The sequence below is a fragment of the Chaetodon trifascialis genome, chromosome 11 (genome assembly GCF_039877785.1).
Source record: "Chaetodon trifascialis isolate fChaTrf1 chromosome 11, fChaTrf1.hap1, whole genome shotgun sequence".
Lineage (NCBI taxonomy): Eukaryota > Metazoa > Chordata > Actinopteri > Chaetodontiformes > Chaetodontidae > Chaetodon > Chaetodon trifascialis.
In genome coordinates, this window is record NC_092066.1 from 2,678,750 (window position 1) to 2,697,178 (window position 18,429).

At 44.1% G+C, this 18,429-nt stretch overlaps 1 protein-coding gene across 1 annotated transcript in view; it reads right to left on the reverse strand.

The window, feature by feature from the left end:
* Positions 1-18,429, reverse strand: part of LOC139338528 (contactin-associated protein-like 4) — an 88,899-nt gene that overhangs the window by 28,460 nt on the left and 42,010 nt on the right. Inside the window, exons 6-13 of the mRNA XM_070973644.1 lie at positions 14,760-14,935; positions 14,481-14,627; positions 12,589-12,856; positions 10,871-11,020; positions 10,371-10,542; positions 4,447-4,553; positions 2,052-2,171; positions 1,093-1,293 (exon numbers count right to left, since the gene is read on the reverse strand). Coding sequence (XP_070829745.1) covers positions 1,093-1,293; positions 2,052-2,171; positions 4,447-4,553; positions 10,371-10,542; positions 10,871-11,020; positions 12,589-12,856; positions 14,481-14,627; positions 14,760-14,935 — 1,341 coding nt within the window. The remainder of the gene's footprint in view (positions 1-1,092; positions 1,294-2,051; positions 2,172-4,446; positions 4,554-10,370; positions 10,543-10,870; positions 11,021-12,588; positions 12,857-14,480; positions 14,628-14,759; positions 14,936-18,429) is intronic.

The following is an 18,429-nucleotide window of genomic DNA, read 5'->3' on the forward strand; positions in this document are numbered from 1 at the left end:
AAGAGAACACAGAGTCGGACGACCACACAACAGAGCTTCAACGTTGGCGCCACTGCTAGCAACAAAGACTGTTGAGCTAATGTTAGCATCAGTGGCGGCTACCGCTACTACGACAACACGGCGCTGGCACTTGTTTTTTCCACTTCAAGCGCTGCTTCCAATTAAAGTGAAAGACAAAAAAACCTGAGGATATAAAAATGTCTCCTCTTATGAGTTGGGAGCATCATTAATATTTGAACATTGTGAGTTAAGGTCAGGAAAGGTCGACCCATTCCCTCATTCTTACCAAAAAAAACCCCAAAACAAATCAATAATATCCCTCCATACTGCTTTTATTTCATGTATATTGCTGGAACCTCTGCTGTACCACAGCACTCCAACATGTCTATAAATACTGCTTTTACATTGCTGTCAGCATGTGCTGCTCTTTTCTTGTCATTTTGATGTACAGACTGAAGATTTTTCAGCCATAACACTTGATTATAAACCACTAAAGGCCAAGAAAATAAAACACTGCCTCCCTCTATCCATTTGTTCTTCGCCATTCTCGTGTTTTCCTGCCAACTGTCTTCAGTGCAACCACAGGGTGGAAAAAGGATGCAAATGTGTAAGATAAATGTTGAATTAGAAAAAAGCCAGTATGAACATTTGTTCTTGGTTGTTTAACTGACTCTCAGCATCATGGTCAATGAATGACTTCTCCCTGGAGCCTGATTAAGTTTGAGGCAATGAGCGGAACAATCATTTTGCTTTGTCTGGTGGAGCGAGAAAGTGTGGAGCCGCAGGGAGTTAGATTGTTTTCTCCAGAGCTTTTGTTTTTGAACAAAATGATCTGTGCCTCATAACTCACTCTGCTAAAAATTAAATTCAAAGGCAGCACAAAATGTAGAACAAATGTTTGTACCATTCAGTGTTTACAACTTGAGTAAATCAAGTCCCTGATGGAAAGAAAAGCAGTGTTTCGCTGAGCTGAAGATGATCATTTCGTGTGAGTTAAAGTTAAATGAAGCAGAGACGATCTTTCACCTGAAATGCAAACGCAGGCTGCACCGCCAGCTTTGTGTTTGGAGACACCAAACAAACAGGCTTTACCTGGAGTGTTGAGGAGGCGGGACTTCCTGCAGTGGTAGGACAGTTCCTGTTCGCAGTGTTCTGATTGGCTGATGGCGGCTAGTAGCTGCTCTTCTTCAGCGGAGTATTCAAAGTGGACCGAATGCGGGTTTCCAGCCGGAGACGGTCGGACTCTGCTGAGCTCTGTGTTGTTGTGCTGGATCTCCATCCATGTGGTGTCCTCTGCAGACGGACAGACAGACACAAGAACAAAAGCACTGCAGTCATGCAAATCACTCCATGAGGAAGCAGTACAGAGTAACTAGTTACATGTAATGGTGCTAAATTACAGTTGCTGAGAAAAGATTCTGTTTCTTTGCATCTTTTCATGCACAAATGCTTCTTTTGGAATATTTCTGCACAGTGCAGCTCAGCAAAGCCGTTGGGACAAATCTGAGTGTAAATGTTTTTAGGACTTCTCGGCGTTATTGTCCAGTTTAAAACATTCGTCAGCAAAGTAACAAAAAGCGATCAAATGTAATAAGTTACATGACTTTGATGAAGTAATTAAAACAGACTACTTGTTACATTTTTAATAGAGCAAATCAGCCTTTGCACAGTTCTATGGGGTCAAAGGTGTTTTGGTTTCTGCTTGCAACTGGTCTCACAGAGAGAGAGAGAGAGAACAAACTGCAGAACGGAGAAAAGAAGCATCACTATTCAAATTTGGACAATTATTTAAATAATGTGGAAGACTGATATAGATGGAGAGAAAGATGGATGTGATGAAAGTGGGAAAATAAAATCAACAAAGTTCTACATCATCATTACACAAATAGTGTAAAGCACTGAGACACGCACAGACGGGATGAATGAGGGAGAGAGACACTGAAGTCGAACAGGGAGCAGAAAGAGAGAGAGAGCATCACTTACAACTATGTAGATGTTAATCTTACAAAACGTTGAGTGATGATTGGAGGATGACTGCGTGTGTGTGTCACCTGTCATGTTGCAGTAGACCAGCTGCGGCTTGATTGGCCCGCTGCCGTCCACGTCGATGTAAAAATGTCCCGACGTGTTGCCGTTGTGTTTGTACGCCTCGCAGGACTGCTCGTACACAGCTGGGAGGAAAATAATGAGATCAGCTCCAGCGTGAATCACATCAACATCAACACATCAGCTGGCAGACGCACACAGGGGCTGCGAGGGGATGCAGACTGCTCACAGCGGAGGATTATGGGTACCGCTTCATTCGTATGTATCGCCACTGAATCACCGTCTCATCAGCAGAGCGAAGGCGATCATCTTAAGTTTGATTTCTGCCGCGGCGTCCCATAAAGTAAAGATTAATCCAACTGGAGGGGACAGCAGTGACTGATGGGAGCACAAAGACTCCATAAATAAAACTTTAGACCTTTATCGGCCCCGCGTCCTCCTCTCTGTCTCCACATGTCCTCCTCTGCCGCCTCTGTCTCGCACACCGGTGCAATCAGAGAATCGAGCCCTTCGAGTCAAGTCCGTCTCTAAAGGTTCCCACACTCTGCTCACCTGTTTGTCTTTCTTCTCAGCAGCCAAAGACCCTTTATTCATGGCGTTCCCTCAGCGTGGTTAGAAAAAGGCTTTCACAGAAACATCAGCGATAAAAATGAGAGCAGAGGTGAACCGTGGGAGAAACTCTCCTCTTTTGGTCTCCAGGATTTGACTGGAGAGAATGGGCTCACCTCAGCGCTGCGGCTCCATTCATTCACTCAGTATCTGCTGCATCTCATTAGCTTCCATCATCTCACTCTTCCACAAACAGGCTTCATAAATACTCCACTAATACTGCACCACATGAGCTCACAAAGGGGTCAGTTTGTTTGAAAACCAAACGCTCTTTTTTAGCTCACAGTGTGCAGCAGCCACGCTAAAGAGGAGAAACCTGCACGACTGTAATTACTGAACAATTCGGCTGGTGAATGCATCTGTGATTGGCAACCCTGGAGTTACAGATTTTCTGTATCCTGAGCTGTAAACTAAGCCTCATGAATACCTTTGACATGGCGGAGCAGAACATTAGCAGTCTCCAGCTGCTTTCGTCATTCATTTCTCACTCTTCTCATGCGTCTCTACTGCTGTCACTTTAAGTCATATTTGTTGGTGAAATTAGCAACAGTAAAACTGTAACAGGAAATTCATTACCTGCCTTTCTTGCGCTGTTCCTCTCACACTTCTCTCACTTGATTGAAATTTCCATTCTCTTTCTTTCTTTCTTGCTCTCTCCCTTTCTGAATCTGTATCCAAGCGTGTCTGCTAGAAATTACATCCACGTACCACAAAAGTGCAACAGGAAGCACATTTAGGAGGAATAGTAATGCTGCCGGAATTACATTTCATATCAACAGAATTAGGAAACATTTTTGGAAAACGTGTATTTCATTTATCCACTCAGGCGTTACAGCATCCACTCATAGTGACTAAAGCATGACTCATGCTTTTTATGGCTATGGTTAGCATCTGGCTACGTTAGGGAAAGACTGTGGACACAACATGTTGACTGGAACCACATCCTCCTCCACTGCTGTGTGTTTCCTGCTGTTTCCCCGTCCCTCTGTCCCTACGTTTACACGTAACAGGGTATTTTGGCCCCTCCGTTTTCAAAAATAACACCGTGCACACAACATCGCTTTCAAAAATGTTGTCGTTTACATGAATGGGATAAATACGCCATCCAGCCATCATAACTATGCCAAACCTATGGGCGTGAGTAAAACGCTGTTTAACCCTGTTTACAAATAGCAAATTTCATTTTCAGAAATCTCCACTCTGGCCAGAGTTTTTAAAAATGATCGTTTTCTGTGAAAAAAACTCTGTTTGCGTGTAAACGAGAGGCCAAACCACACCACACACAACCACACCTTCACCTGATCCCCAGCTGCAGCCAATCAACAAATCACCACCTACAGGATAAATGCCTGGTTCTCCTCACCTGTTTTTGCCAGATTCTCTTACTTTCCAGCCTGACAATAAGTCTCAAAATGATTTTGGAAAGCCAAACTAGTTGAAGAAAGCTTTTTTGTTCCTGTCAAATGTTGATGGCCTGCCTCGTGCCAAAATCTGCTTTTAATAGCTTTCTTACTTCAGTTGACGTTCTGCTTCTTCAGAGCATATTTCTGCAGTAATTAATCTGATGTCAAAAAGAATTACTGCACAGCAAACCTGGAAGCTAAACAGTGTTTCAGCAGAGGAGTGCTGGTATGGAGCCACTGCCTTCTGCTGAGTGCTCTGGACCTGATGTGCGCTTCAAGGCAACAGGACACAAAGCAAGGACAGCGGGAGGACCTGGTGGGTCCCTCGGGGGCTGACAGCGCTCTAATGGTTCAGTCTGTGCTGCCAGGTGACTGACAGGTGACTTACAGCTGTGGCAGGTCGCGCCGCTGTAGCCGCTGTCGGAGCAGTTACAGTGGAAGCCGGTCCAGGACTGACTGCAGAGGCTGCCGTGTTCGCAGCGGCTGGGAGAACACCTGAGAGAGAGAACAAAGTTCATCACAAAGTTCCTCAAAGATTTGGTTTTGCTCAGTCTGCAACAGGATCTTGATAGACACATGCATGGGAGGATCTTCAAGGATATACTTTGGCTGTCAAGACGACAGAAAAAAGGGAAAAGTGCATAATTATATATTCTTTATGTGCAGTGAGACAGCAGATTTGAAAAATCCATTTGCTTGTTTTGGCAGCTCGAACATTTGGAAACATTTCTGCAGATTTTACAGCAGAATAGAACAAAAGCAATAGAATTGAAGAGAATAGGACAAAAGCAGACAACAGCAATGAACACCTTTCATCCGTTATTGTCAAGAGAAGTTAACTTTTCTTTGTTAGTTTGTTTGGAAAAGCAGCTGAAGCATCTTTTGTGCTGCGGCTGACTCATTCATCTCACAGTGAGCGAGCAGGCTCCGTCGTTCGTGGAAACTTGTGGCCGCGATGGTCAAACGTTGACCTTCTTGGTTACTTTACAGATGATACTGGATCGTGATGATTGGCAGAAAAAGCTGTCAAACTCTCGTTAACATCACAAAAACAAAAGTGTGCTTGAATGTGCAAAATGAGTCTGTTACATAAAGCCATTTAATGGGCAGTGGGCATTTCAAATTATGTTTACTCAAGCTTGTTATTTGTTTCATGGCCAAAAGTGTGTGGGAGGGTCAGGAATAATGAAACCAGCTGAAAGAGAAAATATTCATTTTTAATATTTGGAGAGGTCATACTTTCCATTTAGGCAACATGTTGTGGGAGGTTGTTGAAAAAAATTTCTCTGAAACCTTTAATTTCTGCTGTTGACTGGAGAGAAAATTCAGCTCTCCAGCCTTCTTCAGTCAGCAGTAGAAATCATTTTACTTTCTCATAACTTTCTCTCGATGCTTTAAAGAGAAAACTTTCCTCCTGACAGAGAACATTAAAAATAATTTGTCTTTCTTGATTCCAGTTTCTGAGACTTTGAGGTTCCTCTTTAAAATACGCTCCTGCGGTGTTTGAAGCTGGGCTCTTCATCCACATGTAGGTTAAGAACACTGCACCCTGTGCTTCTGTCAGTTTACCTGATTAAACAAAGCTTAGACAGAAGATATATGACGACAGATAAGAAGATAAGAACAAACATGCAGAGAGGATGGAAAGATAATTAACGGCTGGACGCGCTTCTCTGCCTGAGAAAACATGTCACATTACAGCCTCTTCATCTTTCACTCTGCGCGCACTTCGGCGGACTCGTGGGCACCAGGAGTCGAATAAATGTGACATTATTTTGCAAGCAATGCGCTTCAAACTGTCTTTATATTGATCCTCTTTTCAAAGCGCTTTTCTCTCGAGGCATCTGGCTCAGATAACATTATTTTTGTCCGTGTGTGTGTGTGTGTGTTGCTTCCATGTCCTTCAGCAAGGTTTGATTCACACACACGTAAAAACAAATTACAACAACCCCTTCAATCATCATTTGTCAGTGAGTACGGTGCATTTGTGTGTTGCTATTTGTGGGGCTGTTAAGCTGCATGTTTCTGTTTAGACCGTAATATTCAGAAATGGATGTTTTTAGCACCAAATGTGAGCGTATGTGTTTGAGTGTGTGTTTGCAAAGCCAGGCGGGAGTATGGAAGAGGAAAAAGATGATCGCACAGAACCTGCAGCTCCCCCCTCTACCTCAGAAAAAGCCCCGAATCAGCAGCCTGTCAGTCTGTTTTACTTCCGTTTATCTCAATACTGCTTTGATCTAAAGTGAGCTATTTAGCATTTACGTTTACGTCTATTTATTGGCAGCGTGAGCAGATGCAGTTCTGGAGGTGGTGTTTATTCGTTTGTTCAGCCATGACGATGATGACAATGATAGCAAAGATGAAGAAGGTGCATTTGAAGGAAAAAGAAAAGGAGAGGAAGAGTTGGAGACCTCCCTTGAATAAAACAAGAAAAATCAGTCACAACATGGTGCCACACAGAAACAGAAGAAACAAAGAGCCATCCACCCTCCACCCAAAACAATCCCCTCCCACGCATGTATCATGGAAACAGAACGCTGACAGCTTCTGACAGCCTGACTCTCCTGCAGAGACAAAACAACGCAGTGTCACAGATGGACAGCCAGCTGAGTCCCTCTCAGGCTGCGAACAGCCTCATCGAGCCCACTGAAACGTCATTCACACAAACACAATGTTCACATTTGGCTCTGAGGCAGCCAACGACCACCCAGCCTCTAAACACTGACTGTTTGCAGTCTGCTTTTCGCTGCGTGTCATGTGTTTCCTGCACACTCGGCGGATTGGCTCCGTCGACCCACGCCTCCTCCTCGTCCCCTGATCACACCTGACGCTCATCTTCCAATCAAGAATCACCTGCTCAGCAGTATTTAAGCGCCGGGTCTCCACCCCGTATTCATCAAATCATCTCTTACTTCTCTGTTTGCTCACCTGCCGTCCTGATACCTGTGTGTCAGGTTGATCTCCAGCCACATGCTGGAGTGCAAAGCCTGCTTTCTCTACCTGCCGTCGGATCATCTTTACTCTTTTGTTGCACGTCGGAAATTGAACTGTCCATTAAAGACATTGTTCTTCACAACCTCCCCGTCTCTGAGTCTGAGTGCAGCCTCCGCCCTCCGACCTGCAGCGCCTTATGAGCTTCACGGTCAGTTAAACCCGACCAAACCCAAAATTCAGAGTTGATTCCAGGATGAGAGAACGACAGACTCTGCATTTTGTTCACAGCCAATAAAAACCCAGAGGTGAACGATATATTCAGGTCCACACTGTGCTGTTAAGTTCAGCAGTAAAAGCCCTGCATTTAAAAACTCAGTATCACGTATTTAAAGCATGTATAAAAATGTTTTATACCTGATGTTTATGTCTGTGCATGGTGCCTGTAGATATTTAAGGTTGAGCTCATTTTACTTACTTTATATACTGCTGCATATTTTAATCCACAGCAGCATCTAAATCTCTACAATCTTTAAAAAGTAAGCAGCTTTCAGCTTTGTGACGATGCATTTTCCAGCTAATCCAAGAGGCTTTTTCAAGAGTTCGCATTCACATTCAAAATCACCAAACTCAGAGATACGTGGTTTTCACAGGATGGGAAGGGGATGAAATATTGTAATCTGAGTGGTGTAACTGATGTAATTAGACAAATGCAAAAAGTCAGTCAGTGCAAAGACGGTAAACAGAGCGTAAAAATAACGATTACTGTCATGATGCTGACAGCACACGCGCACCCTGACGTGCCTCCTCACAGTCACTTCCTCGTGTGTGTTCACGTGCTCACACTTTGATCAGGTGACCTAAAACGAGCAGGCGGCTTCGATGCAGCACAAGGTGCTGAAGTGAAGCGGTTTGAGCTCCATTTGTGCTTTTAATGGAGTGTTTGCTTTGGCTAATAGTACTCTTTTGCTACTGGCAACAATCATAAAACACACACACACACACACACACACACACACACACACACACACACACACACACACACACACACACACACACACACTGCAGCTACAGTATAATAACCTGCTCTGAAGTACGACCACAACACTGAAGCTGTGTGGGTGAGTCCATTTTACAGTATATCCCATGGGCTGAAATTCAATCAGCAGGATTACAGTGAGAGCATGTGCTAGATGTTTTTCTCTCTTTCCTTGAAAACAGGATTTTTTTTTTCTTTTTTTGGGGGGGGGGTCAGATCTGTGCAGGAACTGTATTCTGCTGAACATAATAATCTGATGAACGCAGAAACACGGACACATTAATTAAAAGCAGTCGAGCAGATTCTTCTTATCTGGCAAAGATACATGGGGTGCAATATTTGTGTGTACGTGTATGTGCAGGTTACTGTGTTTGTGGCGCGTGTGTGTGTGTGTGTGTTTGTTTGTGTGTGGTATACCCCAGAGGGGGCTTTATAATTGCTGTAATTGTCTCATTAATTGTGCTCCTGTTTGGCACGACACCAAAGCAGCAAACGATTTCTCCTGCGCTCCCTCGTCTTCCTCCTCTCTCCCTCTGCCTCGTCCAGTCCTGAGGTCGAATTTCTCACACTGTCATTGATGATGTATTTATACTTCTGTTTATCATCTTACCAGCAGTGACAAACATTGGAAACATTTACCACTGAGTCCAAAAAGACTCAGTTCAACTTCCGATCCTTTATTTTGCTGGCAGTGTCACACAAGTTACAGCTGTGCCTCTGAAACCTAATCGATATTGACAGATCGCAAATATTCTCTTGCTTCCATTGGAGTTGGTTTTCACCATTTCTGTTCTTCAAATCGTCGTCTTTTTCCTCAAAGTGTTTCTGAGTTCGTCTCTGTTTCTGCCTCACACGGCAGCCAATAAGCTCGTTAACCCTCTTTCTTTTTCTCGCCACTTAATCGTCTTTTCTCTCTCTCCCTGTGCCTGTCATACATAACTGTATCGCCAGACGTTGACATGGTGATGGTTGTGCAATCCAAACCCACCCTTGATTTACCTTCATCTCTGGAGATACGTGGGGGCTCCATTGGAAATGACATTTATATAATGTAACTTGCCATTTGTGCCACCCACTCATTACTATAATTGCATTTGATACTGATGTTCGGCCTGATGTGCCAATCAACGACACAAAAGAACCAAAAATGGAAAAGAAGCAGATAATAGAATCTTATATTACACTCAAATGTGATTGCTGAACGTCTCTTTTCAGAATCATGCTCATTATTCTGCAGTTTCTATTAAAATAAGGCTAAAAAAAAGCCCAACAGCTGACTGGTACGAGCACAGCTGTAACACCACTGAGCAATAACGATGAGCGTCACTGTGGAGATGCTGAGTGTGTGTGCAGGCTGAGGATTGTTTGCAGCAGCTGAGTGTGTCCTGGACGCTGCAGCCTCCTTCTAAAACGCTTCACCTCACAAATACATTATACAGAGAAAAAGACAGAAAAATGATGTTTCAATACAAGAAAAGCTGCTTCTTAAAAAAAAGGTGCACAATAAAACAATCAAGGGCACAAAGAACATCTCAGAAAACACACGAGCGTTTGACGGAAACAATGCTGATATTCTTCTGTCACAATCAAGTTTTGTTTTACCACAACACGTCTGGAGACCTTCATTAAATTCTGCTTAGAGGCTGCAGGAGAAAGAGTTTTCACCAGTTTTCTGTCTAAATGAGAAACAGGTGAAAGACAAAAAAATGCTTTGAAGATGCTTGACAACAAAACGACACTTGTGGTGAAAAAACAATCTTTTAACCGCCACTCATGATGACAGGGACTCATGAATTATGACTAATTCCCAACTGACTTTATTTATCCTCAGACGACAGCAAAAGCAAAGGCCTGTCGGATGTATAAGGACGTATTTACCCACACGCGATGCAGTAATTGGACATCATGTAATGACGTTCCCACTGAAGCCTTGGGATAGTTTCAGAAGACAACGTCAGTCACGGTTAGATATGAGCGGCCGAGTAGTTAAAGCGCTCGACTTTAGGTCCAATGAGCAAATTCCTTTTGGGTTGAAGCCTCACAGCTGGTTTTTGATTACAGGAAGTGAACTGAAGATAATGCACTGAATTTAATTTAAAAATAGACACTTTAATGGGTCCGAGCAGGAAGTGGAACAGGCCCTGCTGGTAGCTTTGTGACACTGCTTCTTCTTCTTTTACTTTGGATGAAATAATATCTCCTTCCATGCTAGATTCTCAAAATAAGACAAAACCCTGCGCTCGTTTACTTCACCTCTGCAAGCAAATGCATTGATCATGGCCGCTGAATTCTGCCCAAACAAAGCTACAAAAATGACGAAGAACATTTCACTGGCGGCTGACCTGTCGATGATTCCACACATGTCGATCTGCAGGTCGCTGTAGATTCCCAGCTGCTTCTGCTGCACCGTGATCAGGTCCACGATTTGGTCGTCCAGAGTCAGGAGACGCATGCAGCCCTGGAAGACATTAAAGGGGTTTCTGCATTCCTGCGCGTCGTCTTCAGCGGGACAACCTGAAAAGAAGAGAGTCCACGAGAGCTATTACACATCACGTCACATAAAATGAGTTTCCAGGGACAAGCATTGGAACATCATCACTCTCGAGCAGAAATCTAACGAGAAAAGTGAGATTAAAAATCCTGAAAGACGTATAGATAGATAGCAGATGTACCTTTTTGTTTAATTTCACCATAACTTTCCAAAATATAACACTGCATTACGGTCTGTCAGTTACACTGATTACAGTTTCATTCAGGTCCTTACATCAGTCTGCGTCCACATGGCTGTTTCACACTTGGTCTAATTTCTAAGAAAGATGCAGCTGATCTGTTCCACTCTTACCACCAAAGAAGAGGTGGCTGTCGACGGTGACTGGAAATGAGGGGCTGGCATGAGCGCTGCCTCCTTCTTCTTTATCCACAGTGATGCTCAGACGACCACGTCTGGCGTTCAGCTCCACCGAATGCCACTGGCCGTCGTTTAGAGCGGACCCTGGGAATGAAATACACATTAATTGTTTTCTTATTTATTGTTTGTTCGGTGTCCATGGCTGCACATCGAGCCATTAGGACCTGCAGCACATGCTGACCAAGCATGATTTTTCTCTAAGGCTGCAGCCAAGCACGAGCACTGACGCAGTAATGACTAAATTAGATATTGTGTCACATCACCACCTGCCAAAATGCACCAAACGGACTGTTTGCAAACAGCTTGCTTTCTCTCAGAATATCAGTCAGGACTAACAAACGATTTGGGTAAGGAGTAAATTAGTGCCTGCTGGTGGGTAGACGTGGTACAAATGGATTGAGAAGCCATCGCGAGCAGGTGAGTGCAGATCACACGCGGCCATCTTCTTTATTTCCTGCATCGTCTGTGATTGACCTGCAACAAGTACCAGCCGGGCGATGGCTGCCCTGTGAATCTGTGTGTGGTTAGGAGTTGAGGGAATGAATCAATATCTCATTATCTCCTCTATTTTTCTTACTGACAATACTTTGCTCAAGAACACACCCCAGTCGTCTTACAGTGCCATCGACTGCACTGCCATCCGCCAGACTGATGCGCATGTGTGACCAGAGCTTTGGCTGCAAGGACAAGACAGACGATTAGTTAAACACTGGACGTCTAAGTGGAATTGTTGGAGACTTTGTTAGAGAAAGAAGTGCTTAAGTGTCCTTGTTGGCTCAATCTTTATCCCCAGATTATTAGAGAAACATTAGAAGTGATCAGTTACTAAACCAATATCTGACCTGCAATTGTCCAATCACAGCTATGCAACTGGAACTAGTCATGGCAAATCTGTCAAGATTTCTCTGTGCTGAAGTGGCCTGCATGGGGTTTGTGAGAGTCATATAAAGAGATTTGATGGTTTTAATCGCCTGTCCAAAACCAAACCATGTGACCAAAAGTGTAAGGAATGGATCAACTAGTGTTTTCATCTGCTTTAACATTAGCTGTAAATGTTAGCATGCCCAGCTAAGTAGTTTATTACCTACAGGAGTAATCAAGAGCTGCGTTCAAAGCCATCATTAACAGATTGTTGGATTAGTTTGTGGGGTGACAGGTTTAAAATAGCCATGTCCAGCACATACTGTGTATTATTTCCCCTCTCCATGGAAGCTGGTCCACGATGCTATCAGAGTTGAAGGTAGCAGCTTTTTCCTGCTCTGTACTCGATTCATCCTCAGTCTTTTCGCATGCTATTATGAATGTTGCTATCACATGCATTTCTGAAAGCCCTTTTATAGGATCCTAGCTTCGACAGCTGGAAACCAGTCATCCAGAGACAGCGTTATCAACCACGCTAATATTAGCTTAATTAGCTTGCTCGCTATAGTTGATAAAATCACCTGCTAGAAGTGAGAAACCTCATTGCCTTGGCCAGAATTAAGCTGAAGAGAAGCAGCTCCAGCCATCAGATTAGAGGTTAGTGTGATATATGTGTTTAATAATTTAGCATGGCCCTCGAAGGATGTTATAAAAATTGAAATGGCCCTTGAAAAGGTTCCCAACCTCTGGTGTAGCAGGTGTAGCAGGTGAGCGTTTGGCGTCAGACTGACCTGCGCTGAGCTCCAGCAGCGCTCTGCCAGCTTTATGGACCTGCAGCCGCAGCCTGGCCTCACTCAGGTACAGCCAGGCCACGCCCCCATCCTGAGGCAGGGCAAAGGTGAGCAGAAGCCCCGCCTTGTTCCACGTCCTGAACTGGAACCCCACGGACACGCCCCCGAGGAAGGACGCCGTCGCCCCCGGCAGCCGGAGGAAGCTCTGGGGGCCGGGGAACGTGACGGCGACGGAAACTGGCTCAGCACAAGAGAAGGTCACATTGCCCTAAGAGAGAGACAGAGGAGGTGGGACAGAAAAAGTGATTACTAGAGAGATAAAACAACACAAAACATGAATATTAATCAGCTGCAGAGGGCGTGTCGCTGTGACCTCTGTCGCAGTGATCTCATCAGCAAGTCTCCTTAAAGAGGACGTCGATATTACCATAATGATAACAGCAAGCCTTAGAATAAGATCAGGAAGCAAGCTGAAAATACCAAAGTCACCCAGCTTGAAGGTAAAAGAGATAAAGATTGAAAATGAAAGAGAGCATACAGTAAGCCCAGCACTACAATATCTTGACATCTCTGTTACAGTCCATTGTTTTGAGTAGTGGTAATGACAGCGGGTCCACCGCTGCAGCCGCAGGGGTAATACGTTACAGTCCCGGCTCTCTGCTGGGAATATCAGTCTGCTATCTTTATAATGCTCCGGAAACACAGATGACATCTAAAAGCCCTTTGTGGTGCAGTTAAAGTGATGTACAATAACTCATGTTGGAGTGCCTTAACACCCTCGAAAGTCTGCAGCACTGACGCGAAAGTCTTCCTTCATCCACGCTCTTCTTTTCTTTGCATCAGGGCCCCTAACAGAGCCACATGAAGCACCGTTTAGTCTCTGGGCTAAATTGGACCATAACATGTGGCTAACACCTCAAGAGCCACAGTACCAATATAAAATCGCCTCCATTAGCTCTTCAGCCATGCATGTGAAATCTCTTAATCTCTTTACCAAGAATTCACGCTTTTCCCCTCTCTGCTGCCTGGGCCTGCGCTGTAATGAGATAGCATTTATTACTCGGCAGAAACGCTTCGCAGCCTCTCTCTGATAAGCTTGCTCCACTCGGCGTGAATGTAGAAACATCTGAAGGTCCTAATGGCCACGATGAGGAGGCATTAGTGACAGTCTAACCACCGTCGACGCTCCTTTGTCCTGCCTTCATTTAGCGTCAGCAGAAGCATCCAGAATAACAAGCCAGTATTTCACCACTATGACTGAATGCCAGTGGGGACAAAGGGGATCACACACACACATAGACACACAAATGGCTGACCAATAAAACACTGCTGGAAAAAACAAACAATCCGATTACTTAAAACAAAATAAAATATAACCCACAAGAACAATAAAAGATATACATGCATACTCCGCGCTTATGTATGCACTGTGCTGAATTATTGATCACAAAGTCACAAAAAAAAAAAACACCAAGCAGAATATTTTATCAACGTCTGAACGACCAAAAGGAATTTCATGGAGGCAGCTTGGGTAGATTTCGGTTTCGGTGGCCCTGGTCCAGTGATTGATGCTGTAACCTCCCACATAAAAGCATAAAAGCACAAAAAGAGTCCAGAGAGTTAGAAGAAACTGAACTTTAAAAGAGCAAAGCTGAATTCTGCTCAGCTAAACATCCATGCTGTGCCCGTCCTGTAAACTCTCAGGGTCTACGGATCAATGATAAATACAGAAATGTTGCAGCCTGACATGCGGTAGACTAACATGCTGGTTGATCCGGTCTTTGGTTTGCTGGAAAGCTGACCTTTCTTCCAGATTACCACAGTGCTGTGTCCACCTCACTCCATGACCACAGAAGATCTAAGCAGGAGCAGGAGATTGTGTTTTAACTTACCACCACAGTAACCTGGTGGTCTTTGTGTTTCACTCGTTGTATCAGATTGAGGCCGTTGTACAGCAGGTTTTCCAGGCAGCCGTGGAAGTTTCTGCTGGAGACGACTGGTTTCTGAGAACCGAGGCTGTGGACGGCCCCGACACTCAACTGTATGTGGACGAAGACACACACACACAGAGGGTTGCACATTAAACAATACATTCAGTGGTTGTACACTGAGTGTGTGTGTGTGTGTGTGTGTGTGTGTGTGTGTGTGTGTGTGTGTGTGTGTCTTCCCACCTGTTCCATGTCCCAGCGGCTGAACTCTGCAGGGATCTGAACCCTCTCGGTGTGTTTGTCCACAGTGAGGTTGAGCTGAGAGCTGCGCCGCTCCACCGCCAAACGGTGCCAATGCTGATCGTCCAACAGGCTGCCGAGAGAGGCGAGACGCCGGGGCTCATGGGAGGAAGTCTTACCTGGAAGAGATGACGAAGAGGAGGAGGAGGAGGAAGGGGGGCGACGAGAGGAAGTATAAAGATGTGATTCTCTGATCTCAGGAGGAAGATCGTTTTACATTAGCTGACCGGGGCAAAGAAATGAACACCAGCCCAATACAAGCTTCTTCAATGTAAATAATATTTTAATTTCCCCAGCATCCCACAGAGAGGAGCGCGCCGAGGTCAGCCTCTGTCATCTCATCAGGGACGACGGGACATCTGCATATGTGCGCCGAGAACTGAAGCCAAATATGTGATAATCCCTAATTTGAAAAACTGCAGAGGAAACATGGAGAGGCATCATTAATGATAGATGAGCAGCAGCCGGTCCAAATTAGTGGATCCATTTCTGCATCCCCCAAAGTATGGGGAGAGAAAGTTTGTATTTCTGCTGAGAGACAAGCTGAACAGTCGGCCATTAAAAATGTATTAGATATTCTTCGGGGAGACACAATGCCAACTTCAGAGAAAACCAGAGACAGTTCGGAGGATGATGGACAAATGTATTTTGGATTCTTCAGCCCATTTTGTGGGATGATATATTTGATTACAGCTCGGATGAGAAATACAACTTTATGTGCAGAGAGAAGGTTGGGATGTGGACCTCTGATGCAGAGGAAGTCTGTCCTGTCAACAGCTATTGTGATGAGTTATTTGATTATAGTCTGGATGAGCGAGAGAAAGAGAAAGACAGAGAGATCAATATGAGAGGCACCAGGACAAGACTTAAAAACAAATCAGATGTTGTTGAAGGGAGAGAAGAGGTGCAGAGGACCTTATGATTGAGAGTTTCACTGAATGGATGATTTAATTACTGGCTGAATGTCTGCAAAGAGAAAGCAGGAATCAATAGAGAGGTCCAAGGGCAAACAAATAGAAAGTTATTATTATTATTATTATTATTATTATTATTATTATTATTATTATTATTATTATTATTATTATTATTATTATTATAAGGAGCCCTCTCTTTCCTTTTCTCTGTCGTTGTCATCAGGGAGAAGAAATTTTTAATTGGGAAAAATCTTGACGTGGAACAACAACAACAACAAAAAATAACGCTGTATTTCTGTGTGAAACCAACCGTCAGTGAGCCCTTCAGCAAGACTGTGATGTGAATTGAGATGAGGGTCATCAAGAATCAATAGGTTACTTCCTGATGGGAGCGTGAATGTGCATGGAAAATATTAACAAGCAGCGGGTCAGCAGATATGAAAAATTTAAAGATCAGGGTGATGGTAGCGCAGAAGAAAGGTCGCGAGGGCTCAAAAGTCCAAACATTTTCCTCTTTGGAGCGTGAGCGTGCGCTGTACATTTCAATGTGCTTCGTTAGCTGAGGTACGCTGGTCATATATGCAGCTGGCTGAAGCAGACTGTGAATCTGGAGACTGTAGCAGAAAGTCCACACACTGTTACTCCAAACTGCTCACATGCAGACGTTTGGTCGGGATGCTTTGTGTCACTTTTTAGGGCACTGGTTCCCCCTTTAGCATCATTTTATGCAGAGCTCCGCGGTCAAGCTAGCAATAACAATTACATCCGTTTAGCAACATCCAATTACACTTTCAAAATAAAGCTAGCTGAGAACAGTGATAAAGCTGTCGCACCTTGTTAGGTTTAGGCAACAAAACACGTGACGTTAAATAATAACAAATAAAACTTCACTTTTGGTTTCACACGGAACACAAACGTCGGCTGGTTGAAGGTCCTGTGCTTGACCCGTCCAACCACCCAAACCTCCTCCACAGGTGGACTTTTCTACATTATTCGAGGCATTGGGGTGAGAACACGCTGTTTATAGAAGGCAATCAGGCTATCCTGCTCAAATTTATGCTCAAAGGGACCCCCTGCCTTAAAAAGGGAAACCAAGAGGTCCCGACTAAGTGTCCATACGTGATGAGTTGCGAGTGAGAGCAGTTTGGAGCAAACATGCTTCACAAAGTCTTTGGATAAACACCACGTAAGAAACTGCTATTAGCTACAGAATTTCCTGTAAATGTCGAGGAGGGTCCGGCTGGATGTGTTTGCTTCTCTCGTGCAGCGTCTGCTGAACATGCTGTCAGCAAAATCATTACAGCTGTTCACTCCAAACATGATTACACAGGAAGACTACGACAGACGTATCAGGAACTGCTGCCACTGTAATCAGCTCCAAACATAATTTTGAAACTGTAAACACACTTTGGGAAAGCAAATATGTCTGCACACTAACTTTGTATCTCATAAGGAAAGTGTCAAGCTACATCCACTGTGTCTGCATGTTCATGTCTGCTGATGAGGGAACTCTGTATTACGTCTTTTACACAAGGCCTTTAAAAATCTGCGCTATAGTGGTGGACAAGTATCCCAGCATGCATTCTGCATCAACTAAAGGCAGAGGACACGAGCAAGACTGATACAGAAGTTGTCCCACAATGGTTATCATGTCAGTTTTGATATTTTTCTAAGATATGCGCTGGCACAGGATGCACCCACCTAAACTCAAAGTAACAGGAAAGGACTGCGCTGAGTTATGAGCCGACAGAGACACAATATACTAACCTGACATGTTGATGAATGTAAAGCAGAGGGGAATGGTTTCGGATAGCAGACATTAATCTTGTCAAACCACCACGTTCATTTCAGCGGTTTGGACAGCAGCTAGCGGACGTCAGAGCTCTCTGCCCTCACACAGCCTGACAGGACTGAATGTGAGCTGACCAACAACACTGAAATCAGACTCTTCAACACTACTCAGCGAACAGCTTAAGACAAGATATTACTTTTTTTTTAATATGTACAGTCATCACTCACTCATTTCAGTCTATATATTGTGTATTGCCTCACCATTCTTTGTATATATTGTTTATTTTATACTGATTTCCTGCTTCACTTTGTTTTTGTCTTTTTGTCCTCGTTGAGCTGTCAGTGTTTTTTTCAAACTACATGTTTAAACCGGAGTCAAAGTCTTCATATGTGACAAAAACATCATTATGTGACCATAAAAACAAACAAACCCAAATCTGCCATCACTTTGTGGAGCATGGCGTTTTGTTTCCTGTTATCCAGGACAGAGTTGCTGGGCTGTTACGCACAGTTGCCTCATAAAGCGAACTGCTTCTGCTCCGGGGGGTCAGACCTGGATGCGTTAGTGTTGTTAACAGAGCAGAGCGGACCATGCATGAGCTCAGGGTCAATGCACACAGCAGATGACCTGAATTACACAATCTGTAACCTAAAAAGCCTACGCAGAGACAGAGAGAGGGTGGAAAGGAAGCAGAGGAAGAAAAGATTGAAAGGAAGGCAGGGACAGAAATAATGAGAGACAGAACGATGAAGAGCAGCAAAAAAAGATCAAAAAAGTGGAAAACATAGAGGAGTTGTAAGAGGGACCGAGACGGAGGAAGACAAGAAGAAGAGGATGCTAACTGCTGTTTTCATCGCTGGTCTGAAGCAGCAGATGCAGAGCTGCTCTTACTCTCTTCTATCGTTCA